Source organism: Corylus avellana, chromosome 8, assembly GCF_965113065.1.
Source record: "Corylus avellana chromosome 8, dhCorAvel1.hap1.2, whole genome shotgun sequence".
NCBI lineage: Eukaryota > Viridiplantae > Streptophyta > Magnoliopsida > Fagales > Betulaceae > Corylus > Corylus avellana.
This window is the reverse complement of record NC_142497.1, coordinates 22,462,001-22,474,121: the sequence shown is the minus strand read 5'-3', so window position 1 is coordinate 22,474,121 and position 12,121 is coordinate 22,462,001. Positions and strand designations below refer to the sequence as shown.

Genomic DNA, 12,121 nt, shown 5'->3' with positions numbered 1-12,121 from the left:
GTTTACAATGCCATACTCCTCCACTATTGCTTGTATTGGGGATTTTTTTTTTTTTTTTTTTTTGTTATTCTTGTCTTGGTCTTTAGGTTGAGGACATGAATTGTTTTCCTGACCTTGTAGGCCAAGAAGGAGTAGATCGGTGTGGAAATTATCTCTCATGGCTGAAAATTAAAGTTTGGAGGCTACCTATGTCTTATATCTAGTTTGCCTTGAGTATATTTGTTTCATCACTGTAATTATACATGGATTAGTGGAAGCTGAATTCATATATAATGCTTGATTGAATCTATAATTTTGTAACCTTATCATTTTTTGCTATGATTTATTAGAGCTTTACGCTCTGTGATATAAGAACTTTATACTATTAATATTTTACCAATAAAATCTAACAAAATTCCCGTTAAAAAAAAAATCATTCACTATCCAAATGTCTATGGCCTTTCCATTAATGGCAGCCATGATAGGGTATTTACTATTTAATGCATCAATTGTTTGTGGATAAAAACCATGGGATCCGGGTTGAGTAAAAGCTAGCAGTTGGGTGTTTATAATTATTACATCAATTATTTGTAACCTAATGCACCTAGCTAAAAAGCAAAAACCATGTGGGCTTAGCATGATTACGAGGGCCGAAAACCAACCAAATCTAACTTATGAATTGAATTCATTAGAAAAGCCCAAACAAAAATCTAGGAGTTGGGTTTGAAAAACGAAACCCAAATGAGAAAGTCAAAATAAAATAAAATAAAAATCTATCTTTCAAAGAGTCATTTTGGTCAATAAATGTGGTTAGCTACCATTCAAAGAGTTTTTTTTTTTTTTTGAAATATTTGAAATTAAAAAATCTCTCTCTCCAGTCTCCACTGTCGACACTCGACATCTTAACTTCACTCTTCCCATCACGAAAACGACAACCCTTTTTAATAATTCACAACAAAAGCCTTCTCAAATTAAATAAACTAGAAAAAGGCATAAAACTAATGGCACCTTACACACATCATTACATTACATAACAAGTATTAATTTATTATAACATAACTTTATAACACAAAAGTGGAAGGAAAAGTTTTCGATATTTCTCCTTACAACATGCAAATGCATTCCTCTATTAAAATGCACTTAAAAATAACGATAAATATCAATTTAAAAAATTGTTTGAATTATTATAGTTTTTACTACAAAATCGTTTACAAATCGATAGGATTAGGGTAAGTCATTTTTTTTACTTAATTATTTTATTAATTGTAAGTTGCCACATAACTTCTAAATAATTTTGTAGTAAAAGTTGTAGTACCCCTAACACCACCCATCATTTTAATAGATCATTTAAAAAATAAATAAAAAATCTCTAACCCATTTTTTATTTTATTTTTTTCTAATTCATACAATAAACATGAGAAATTCACCTATTCAAATACTTATAAAACAACCCGCCCATTTATTGGAACAAATGAACACCATAGTCCATAGAGATTCTAACAATCCAAAGGGCAAATTTTGGGATCCGGATCCGAAGTGAAGAGTCACACTCACACGTAAAAAATTGTTTTACATGAATCTAATTTTTCCATATTATAAAAAGACGAATATTGGAAAATACACACATCACACTAAGTATGTATATTTATCAAAAGGCCCACTCTATTTATCACGGCTTTCTCCATAGTGGACTCCACACCACTCAATCCCACAAAAGTCCACAAAGGCTACGCCTACACCTACACTTCTCTCTCTCTTGGTGCGTGCGAGTTGCATTGGCTGGTTAATCCATGGCTCGGTGTGTAGAGGACACGGCTCGAGCCCTGGCGTGCCGGGACGGCAAAGCGGCGGCGCACCTGAAGCTGATATCCATCTGGGTCATCTTCTTCACCAGCGTGGTGGGCATATCTTCACCGGTAATGCTGGCTCGCTACTTCCAAGGGAAGCCTCTGTACGACAAGGCGGTGCTGGTGATCAAGTGCTTCGCGGCCGGAGTCATCATGTCCACCTCATTGGTCCACGTCCTCCCGGACGCCTTCGACGCCCTCTCCGACTGCCGCGTGGCCTCCCGCCACCCCTGGAAGGACTTCCCCTTCTCCGGCCTGGTCACCATGGTGGGTGCCCTTCTCGCTCTCCTCGTGGACATCACCGCCAGCTCGCACGTGGAGCATAGCCATCAGAACCCTCGCGATCACTACGCCCCCGTGCCGGCGCTGACGCAGGAGGAGCTGATGGAGACCAAGAAACCCTATGAGTCGAGAAGTGAAGCGGGCGAGTTGGGACCGAGTCATGAGCTGATGGAGACCAAGAAACCCTGTGAGTCCAGATGTGAAGCGGGCGAGTTGGGACCGAGTCATGAGCAGCGAGTTGAGGAGTTGGTTAGACTGAAGCAGAGGCTGGTGTCGCAGGTTGTCGGGAAATTAATTTTATTTTTGTAAATTTATTTATTAATACCAAATTACTATACTAATTTTCGGTTTTCAATTCTTAAATTATTATAAAATCGTTTTCCATGCAGGTGTTGGAGATAGGTATAATATTCCACTCGGTGATAATCGGAGTGACGATGGGGATGTCTCAGAACCAGTGCACCATCCGGCCGCTGGTGGCGGCGCTGGCGTTCCACCAGATCTTTGAAGGCATGGGGCTCGGTGGCTGCATTGCTCAGGTAAGTTCATCCATTACACTATTTAGACTTTTCGATAAAAACAATAATTTATAATTTTGTCAAAATTAGGGTACACAATTTCCTTCCCAATGAATTTTCTCCAAGTTTTCTTACTGGTTTTATTAATGCTGACAGAACACATATGCTGACTAATTGACAATTAGCCGTATTTTAAGTAATTAATATATAAAAAATACTTAAAACACGTTTATTAAAGTGAAGTGAGTGTAAAAAGTAGTATTATTATTATTTTTTTGACATATAGTTTAATGCGGGTAAAATGCATCTCATTGAGTTTAATTTAGTTTAATATAGGGGGTGAAAGAATTTGTTCCAACTAGAAGAACTTCATTGAAATTGGGTTAATGGAGTTTGGGAGAAAATCCAAAGAGGATGATTGATATTAAATGGCTAGGTATTTACTGTCTTTTGAAGCTCCTAGGATGTAGGTAGTTTTATCACAGGGTGTAGTTGAAAGGTAGGTTAAAGAGATAGCCGTTGTGATTATTACTATAGGCACATGATAATGTTATGACATTAATTGATATGGTACAATTATGGAAGGAGTGTTGATGGGTCTGACACATTGGTGCCTTTAGATTATGTGACTTTCTAAGTAAATGGGTTTTCGAATTGCTACAAGTTTTGATTACGAATAATCTTGTCTTGGTTCGATTGAGGTGGAGAGAGGTTGAACTCTTTTAATCCTATTAATAATGCATATGAAAATCACTCCATTCCCGACTTAGTTTGAAGAAAAGTTTATCCAATAAATATTTACTTTGGAATATCTTTGAAAGAAAATAAGATGTTTGGATATGAAAAAAAAAAAAAAAAATTATAAATTTCTTATTCTTAATTAAAATTTTTGTGCATTTTAAAAATAAAAGTCTTGACTAATTTTTTTTTATATATATATAAAAATATAAGAATGATTGAGTAAAATGAATAAAATTTATTTTTTTTCACTTTTTTCTTCTTAAAAATGGGACATCATACATATTATTTGAAGCAAAATATAAAGTTATCGAACGCACTAGAACTTCCTGCCCCTGGACAGTCAATACAACCGACCGATGCAAGACGCAAACGCCAAATGTGGACACGTGTTTGATTAATATCGAGCGATGGTCTTTTTGCATAAGGGAAATCGATACGACTTGGACTTTGTGACCGATGACAAGTACTTGTTTGAAAATTCAAATGATTTTTTTTAGATGTCATTTAACATTGCAAGTCAAATGTCACCTTTGGATCAATTTTATTTTTTTATTTTAAAAATAAATAAAGAGAAAATTGAACATATATATATATATTTGAATTGTCCGTACAAGAGGGGAGAGAGATTCGAACTAGTGACATCCTCTTCATGAGACGTGGTCTCCAACTGATAAGAAGTGCTAGGGAGCCAAACAAATGAACATAGAAAAATTTCCAAACCGACATAGCAGACAAGGGAGACCGTGAGTGGCAGACAAGAAAGAGAGAATTGTATTTTTTTAATTTAAAAACCATTATCATGTCAGTTTGAAAATTTTTCTTGATTCATTTGTTTTGCTCTCTAGCACTTCTCCCAACTAATTGAGCTACTTCATGGAGACAAAATTGAGCATATTACATCAATTAGAAACTTAGAATGTTAGGAAAATGCTGAAAGAATACTAAATAGCATTTTTTTTTTAGTCAAAGAAATGGCATTTTAGATTGTTAAATCAGCATTTGTTATTAGAGATATCGATTTTTAAGTGCACCTATATGCGAGAATCTACGTGAATTAGATGTCTGTTTAAAATACTAAATAAAAAAATAAAAAAATAAAAAAAAACCATTGAGAAATAATATATTTCATGAAATAGTACAAATGATTTAAAATAAAAACAAAAAAGTGATAAGTAATCAAAGTACATTTTACCCCCTAACTATCCACCAATTTGCATTTTAACCTCAATGTCTAAAAACTGACATTTTACCCTCCCCCAAAGTATTTGGTATTGACACTTGACCCCATGAATTACCCTTTACCCTCTGAAGTATTTTGAGTTGACATTTTACCTCCCGAAGTAACGAAGTTTTGGGGGAGTAAAGTGTCAACTCAAGGATAAATTGTCAATTCAAAATACTTCAGGGGGTAAAGTGTACTTCATGGGGTCAAATATCAATGTCAACTACTTTAGGGAGTAAAGTGTCACTTTTTAAATATTGTGGTTAAAAGTGTAAATTGGTAAATAATTCAGGGGAGTAAAGTGTATTTTCTCCGATATCTTATTTTCACCGTATTCTCCTATCAATTTAATGACGTGATGCGGGTGAAAATTACAGGCGGGATTTGGGTTCGGAACGACTGCCTATATGTGCTTTATGTTCTCAGTGACAACGCCCGTGGGGATCGTGATGGGGATGATACTGTTCTCAGCGACAGGCTACGATGACAGTAACCCTAATGCGTTGATCATGGAGGGGTTGTTGGGGTCCTTCTCTTCGGGAATACTCATATACATGGCTCTGGTGGATCTCATAGCCGTTGATTTCTTCCACAACAAGATGATGAATTCCAGTCCGTGGATGAAGAAGACTTCGTACATCGCCTTAACCCTCGGCTCTACTGCAATGTCTATCCTTGCCATCTGGGCTTGAGGCCTGAAATGGTGTTTTGTTTGTGAAAAAGCATAGGAATTGGAATCATATGGGGGAGGCTTCATGATATGGGAATGTACATTTCAAAACTTCTGGTACCATGTTCTTAGCCTCTCCCTGTTTCTCTCTCCATTTAAATCTTGGAGACATAATCAAAAGTAGATTGGTCAGCATTTGAACAAATCTTCTTTCCAATTCTCATGTTCCTTGAATAGAGGATTTTGTTTCCTTTACCATGCCACATTTTACATGGCGACACTTATATGCAAGTTTATAATCTGTTTAAGTGTGCATTTGAGGAGCTTAAAAGTAGTAGCGAATTTATGAATTCGTATTAGAAGAGACAGAAGAAGAAGAGTAGGGGCAGGAGAAAGAGGAGTAGGTACTATATATGATCAAGAAAACTAAAAAAATATTTTTGGGATCCGCCCTCCACTGCTTCAAAATGCGTTTAACACTTAAAAAGTCTGTTTGAAAAAAAAAAAAAAAAAAAAAAAAAAAAAAAAAAAGGCCAAAATGCAATTTTGGCAAAAACGAAAAAATGAACATTTTGTCAAAAAAAAGAAGAAGAGATTTTTGGCTTAAAAGCTCTATTTCTTAAACACAATTCTAAACATGCTCTTATTATATTTAAGTGGGTGTGTCAATAAAACTTAAACATTTACAATTCTAGCTACGAAAATATGAATTATTTATCACGTATACACACACATATATATATATATATATATATATATATGAAACCTCATCCACAAGTTTTAATCATATAAAATTTAATTTAAACTATCAAATAAATCCTTTTACTTGAAATGAAAAGGATGATGGCCCCTTCCAAAGTGTCTCATATGGTCATATGTGAATCCCAATTGGACTACAGTAACATGTCGTGAAAGCAACCCACTTTGTCTTAAAATATTGATGCCTTTTTACCAATCTTCCCTGTTTCTGCCTCCTTTGTCATCTCCAATATCTTCCCTTTTCTTTTCTCTTTTTCTTTCTTTCTTTCTTTCTTTCTTTCTTTAATGTTTCATCTCCAATCTCTCACATTAAACGGAAGTGCAGATATAGAGAGGATCATGGCCCCTTTGATAAGATGGGATAAAGCTAAGTGGAAAAATGAGGTGGGCTTTGTCTTTATGAGCTAATGAATATCTTACAACATTCACAGCTCAATTAGCTAAAAATAGTTTCTTAACCAAATTTTAGTTGACCCGCTTAAATTAATCATTGCAATAAACCCGCTTATGCTATCGCCTATAGGAATTGTGCTTATCAATTCTCTTACGTAAAATTCTTATATTCTCACTCTTTCTTTCGTGCTCTCATTCTCTCTTTACGTACTCTATCTCTCGGGCTATTTTATCGATATACTACCATAAATACTTCTAATAATTGAGAAAAGATTGATTTTTCTATCTCTTAATGGACTGACGATAAGTCCAATACGTACGTTGTCTTCCTTTTATATCATATCTAAGTTCTGCTTTAACTTAATTTTTCTCAATTTGATTGGTTTTTATTTTTTGTTGTTGAAGTGTTTCATTGTCAAAAGGATGATGTGGAGGTTCATGGGAACAAGAAATTGATTAACATAATATCATATTTGAGTGTACGTCCTAGTGTTACTTTAAAAATAATCCTTTGTCCATTATAGCAAGTTTCTCATTTTAGATGAAATAACCACAAAAAGCAAGCCCTCATCTAGGCATATGTTCAGTAATAGAAATATTATTCACGCAAACAAAAATGTATTATAGAAACAATCATTTGGTCCATAACAATTAATTAGGTCATGATCAATCAAGTTGGTAAGATGCAGGTCATTATACGTTCTAGAAAGATAATTGTTAAATAGCAGCCTATTTGTTTGTAAAACACATCATAGAATCATCAACAAGGTCCCGTAGCTCAGTTGGTTAGAGCGTTGGTCTTATGAGCCGAAGGTCGCGGGTTCGAGCCCCGCCGGGACCATCCATGTCCTGTGATTTTGGTTGTTTTTTTAATCCAGAGTATATAAAGGCCTCCTCTCTTAAGATTAGGCCTTTTTGAGTCGAAGTTCGAACAAGCCCAATCCCAACCAAGCATCCTCTTATGGATTTCATTAGAAAGCCCATAAATTCAGATTTTTATTTATTTTTTATTTATTTTAAGTCTTTACCTTTTAGAAATATTTTTAAACTAGTGATTTTACTGATATGATAATTACAAACTCAAAATTGAAAAACTAAAACTATATAAGTGTAATGATAATATCTCACAACCCTAATTATATCCTATAAATTCTATTACATCAATTAAATATAGATTTCAATTAGGGTGCCTGAATTACATCTCTAACATTACTCGATAAATAATAATGCACCAACTATAATTCGATAGGAGAATGTTATGTGCTCTCTTAGTGTTATTCTCGTGTCCTCCTAATCTTATGAGGAAATACACATATCTCACCTTATTATACACATACACACACTTGATCATCTTCTTCCCTTAATTAGTGCTAGAAGTAGGTTTTTTTTTTTTTTTTTTTTGGCAACCCAACTTTATAAGTAGCATTTTATTATGAAAGCCTGTATTTTGAATTGTAAATTTTTAAAAATATATATATATATATATATATATGTTAGTCTCAATTGTGTTGTTTCAGCAAAGAGAGATATATTTTTTTCCCCTAAATTCTGAAGCCTTGGCTGCTAGCAGAAGGGGACCATTGATGGCATGGCATCTTTTACTTGCAGAAAGATGATAGCCACATGCTTGTCCTGAATGCATAGTACACTCTCTCTTCCTCACTGCTATTAGTACTTGCCTTTTATACTGAAGCTTCAGCCTTGAATCCTGAGTCATGCTATATAAAATCATTGTCACACACATTATTGAGTGGTAAAGATGGAGTTTAATCCAACAAAATCACGTCTCATCAAGCGAAAGTTAGTTCTTAATTAGGAGTTTATGATGAATAGGCTCTATTTGATCTTATATATAGCATATTTTTACGTGTAATTTATTAAGTTAATTATTAAATAACAAACATTTTTGATACAAGTCTCACATTCGGCCAAATTAAAGATAATTAAAATGAAGGGTTGTGTATAAAATAATAATAATAATAATAGTAGTGTGTTTGTCCTTGTATGAGTGTATCCCAAGTCTTGTCTTTCAAATCACGTGCCCAAGGCCCACTTTGGCTAAACGAGGATTGCCATTTGGAGTCGGCTTGATTTAACATCCAAACAGAAAAGTGAAAATGTTCTTTTGCTACTTGTCGTTTACTGCCTTGGCGTTAGCCTGATATCATCAGCTACGACTACGAGTACTAATAATACATCTAAAAGTTTTTGGATTGGAAAATAAAAAAACACTATATTAAATTAATGGAAAAATTAAAGTTTATCCCCTTAAAGTTGACAGCGTTTTTCAATTCTAACATCAAAGTTTTAATTTTTGCAATCTATCTCTCCCAAAGTTTCAAATTTTTGCAATTTGACCAATTATATCAAAAACTTCTCATATTGCCCATAATTTTTATTTTTTTTATTTTTATAAAAAAAATTTAAAAAAATCCGGGCTACCCCTTTGGCCATCTGGCCATTTTTGCACCATCAAAAAATAAAAATTATGGGCAATATGAAAATTTTGGGATAATATTGGTCGAATTGAAAAAAAAAAAAAAACTGAAACTTTGTGGGGGGTGGATTGCAAAAATTAAATTTTGGTGTTCGAATTGAAAAACGCTGTCAACTTTGAGGGGATAAACTGTAATTTTCCTAAATTAATATATATCATTAAATTAATTAAAATTATATATTTTTAAGATAATATCAGTTTGATATATTGAATTATCGACCAATATTCTAATTTTTTTTAAAAGATATAGAAACTTATCCAATAAAATATGAATGCTAAATTTTGTTTTTTTAAGCAAACGTAGTTGGTGGAGGAGAGCAACTGTAACTATTTTAGCTATGAGGTGACTATAATAGCACATGTTCGCTACGAGCAATACTTAAAGGGCCTAGACGATGGAAATTGCAGATATTTCCTCAAGTTTAACTGTGAGCCACACATGAGAGGCCTAGACAATAAGAATTACAAGCGCTCATTTAAGTTCAATTGAGCCAGAGCCTAATCCAACTTCATTAGGTTCTCATTTCGAGAGTCGAACTCTGTTATGATCCTAGTGTCCCACATGAGTTAAGTATAATCTTGACCATGTATAATATATAGGTTATTGGGCAACTTTTCTTTATAAGTTGGTTTTTAAGGGTGAGTTCTACCCAAGGTTTGTATCATTTGATATCAAAGGTAGCTACAATGTCGGTTAGATTAAAATACTGATAGATGAGTGGAGCCGCCAAAAGAAAAATGACTACCATTAGATCAGTATCAATAGAGTGAACCGCCATTAACATCGTCCTTAAAAATATGATAGTATATTACGATTCTAGTGGTCCTTATATAAACTCTTAGATAATCTTCCCTTGTAAGCCTCTGTGTACATATTGAAAATTTGAAAGAGGCGGAGATGGCGACAAGGATCCGAAATTAAATGTAGAGCGTTGCATTGCAGCACTTGTTTGACCATTCTTCTTCACATAATAATTGTTTTTTTAAAAAAAAAAAAATTTCTCCCTTCACATAATAATTGATTGATCAATTGAAGGATTGATTATAAACGCTCTCTGACGAGTGACCAGAAAACATGGAAGGCTGTACAGCTGGTCTTTGTCCTCCTCTCCCTACTCTGTCCCCATTATCCTTGTCTAGTCAACCATAATAGGTCCACCTTTTTGTGTTGAATATCATATTCATTGTTCACCGTACATCCTGTGTATACCGCGCAATTAGTGTAAATTTGGATCCTCTGCCGTTCATTTACTTAGTTATGTTTGATCGACATTTTTGTTATTTATAAAGTAAAAAAAACAAATTTACCTTTCAAATATAACTATTGAGATACTTTCTTGTTCCCTTACTATCGGCCACAGCCCATAGAGATTTTTTAGTATTGTTATTGATGTGGTTAGTAATTTAAACACTAAACATGAGTCTTTGTAAGACCTTGTTTGTCTGAACATGTTTTATAAAAACGTTTATTGTTTGAATCTCTAGCAATTTTAATAGTAAATTAATTCAGCTATACTATTCCGTGCACTTGATTAGCGAGATGTTGAATTTATTGATTTAGTGGTTTTTTCTCACATAAATATGGAAGCTCCACAAAACCATGTACATAAACTTAGGACAACTCAAAAAGTTGGATTATAAAAGTATTTTAAAATGCTAAGTTTCATGATAGTTTCTTATTGATTGAGATTGAACTTTATAAGTAATTTTAAAAAGTAATTTTACAAAGCGTCAATAATAACTTGACTAATCAAAGTGTATAACTAACTTTTTTCACTGATTCATTATAACAGTTATCATTCGCATTACTAATCTATTAGAAGTAATATGGAAGAGAATGACACTAAACGCATATTTTTTAACATTATTTTACCATACATGCGTTTGGGATTTTGGCCTCGTATGTTCGAAGTAGGTGGATCCCACAATCTCGGCTCGATTGCGTTACTCAAATTGAGTGGAATTTAAGTAGCAAATTACCAAATGTCACCTACCAATTACACTAAATTGGGTGCGTAAAAAACATGCTTCAATCAAACAAATGAGAGCTAGTGATTAGGAGTAGGAACACAAGTGCAATAATACGATCTCACTAACCGACCAAAATAGACGTTTCAGTATCAACAGCCCCAATCAATCACAAAACATGACAATTTGCCAAGAAATCTATACAACAACAACAACAACTGTGTATCCACATTCAAGCACAGTCATCTCTGATCACTTCATTCGCATTCGACGACGGGAAAATCTTGCGTTCTGATCTATTCCGGCTCAGCATCCTCTTCAACGAACAACCCAGCGACGAAGATGACGGAGATACTGGTACGGAATCTCCCGCCACTGCCACTGCTACCGCATTCTGATCACTCTCAAGCTCGAAACTTGGGATATCAACCACAACCTCCAATGCAGAATCCCCGTCGCCGATCAAACCCAACTGATCGTCGGAGGAATCCGCAGTTGAAGAAGTAGTCGTCGTCCCATCACACGCCGCCGGAGCTCTGCAAATGGGGCAATTGGGATGCGAACTCAACCACATGTCGATGCACTCCACGTGGAACGCGTGGCGGCACTTGGGCAACTCTCTCCCCATCTCGTTTTCCTCAAACGGGCTCAAGCAGATGACGCAATCCAACCCGTGATTTTGCTCCTCCGAGCTGTACAAGAACAGAGGAATCGCGGATATGGAAGACGGGTCGAGGCCTTTTGTGGGTGAGTTGGAAAGAGAGGCGTCGATGGTTAATGTGTGGATATTGCGGAACCGAGAGGGCCTGAGCACGTGCGAGATGGCCATGGAGCGCCGCCTTCGTCGCTGGGCTTGCGCCAGGAACCAGTTCGCACAGATGTGGAGAAGCAAGACGAAGAGGATTACGACGAGTAGAGATATTACGGCGGCGAACATGATGTTTCCGTCGTAGGAGAAAATGCTCTGGACCAACTGGGTCATTGTGTGTGTGTTGGAAAGATGGAATCTTCTTCTTCTTCTTCTTGTTTCCTTTTTGTATAGCGTGGCGGAAGAGAAGGTTTACGTGAAAATGAAGTTGTTGTGAAAGGATTAAACAATGGGGGAGTTGGGATTTGCGTGTACTCTTAGCAACACCCTACTACATCTCTCTCTCTCTCTCTCTCTTGTGTATGTTAATGTGTGAGAGTGTGTAGGGGGTACGTTGAAGTCAAAAGAATCCCTTTATTCAAGGAGATAATGAGACT

General features: G+C 35.3%; 2 protein-coding genes and 1 non-coding gene across 3 annotated transcripts; 2 read left to right on the top strand and 1 right to left on the bottom strand.

Moving 5' to 3' along the window:
- The first annotated feature begins 1,731 nt into the window (after nucleotides 1-1,731).
- Nucleotides 1,732-5,541, top strand: ZIP6 (ZIP metal ion transporter family). The gene is made up of 3 exons (XM_059573922.2): nucleotides 1,732-2,387; nucleotides 2,498-2,647; nucleotides 4,967-5,541. Exons 1-3 carry the CDS (start codon nucleotides 1,770-1,772, stop codon nucleotides 5,279-5,281), a joined length of 1,083 nt encoding a protein of 360 aa, XP_059429905.2. The 5' UTR covers nucleotides 1,732-1,769; the 3' UTR covers nucleotides 5,282-5,541.
- A 1,637-nt stretch (nucleotides 5,542-7,178) lies between these two features.
- On the top strand, nucleotides 7,179-7,252 carry TRNAI-UAU (transfer RNA isoleucine (anticodon UAU)). Its single transcript has one exon. It is a non-coding gene; the product is annotated as a tRNA-Ile (tRNA).
- Nucleotides 7,253-10,990: 3,738 nt separating this feature from the next.
- On the bottom strand, nucleotides 10,991-11,935 carry ATL63 (TOXICOS EN LEVADURA 63). Its single transcript, XM_059574980.2, is given in 2 exon segments — nucleotides 10,991-11,225; nucleotides 11,228-11,935. Coding segments are annotated over 2 exon segments (684 nt in total). The 5' UTR covers nucleotides 11,859-11,935; the 3' UTR covers nucleotides 10,991-11,172.
- Between the last annotated feature and the right edge of the window lie 186 nt (nucleotides 11,936-12,121).

Coding starts and splice junctions, on each gene's coding strand:
- ZIP6 (XM_059573922.2), top strand. CDS start 1,770: ATGGCTCGGTGTGTAGAGGACACGGCTCGAGCCCTGGCGTGCCGGGAC. Junction 2,388..2,497: donor AGCAGAGGCTGGTGTCGCAG/GTTGTCGGGAAA, acceptor TTTTCCATGCAG/GTGTTGGAGATAGGTATAAT. Junction 2,648..4,966: donor TCGGTGGCTGCATTGCTCAG/GTAAGTTCATCC, acceptor TGAAAATTACAG/GCGGGATTTGGGTTCGGAAC.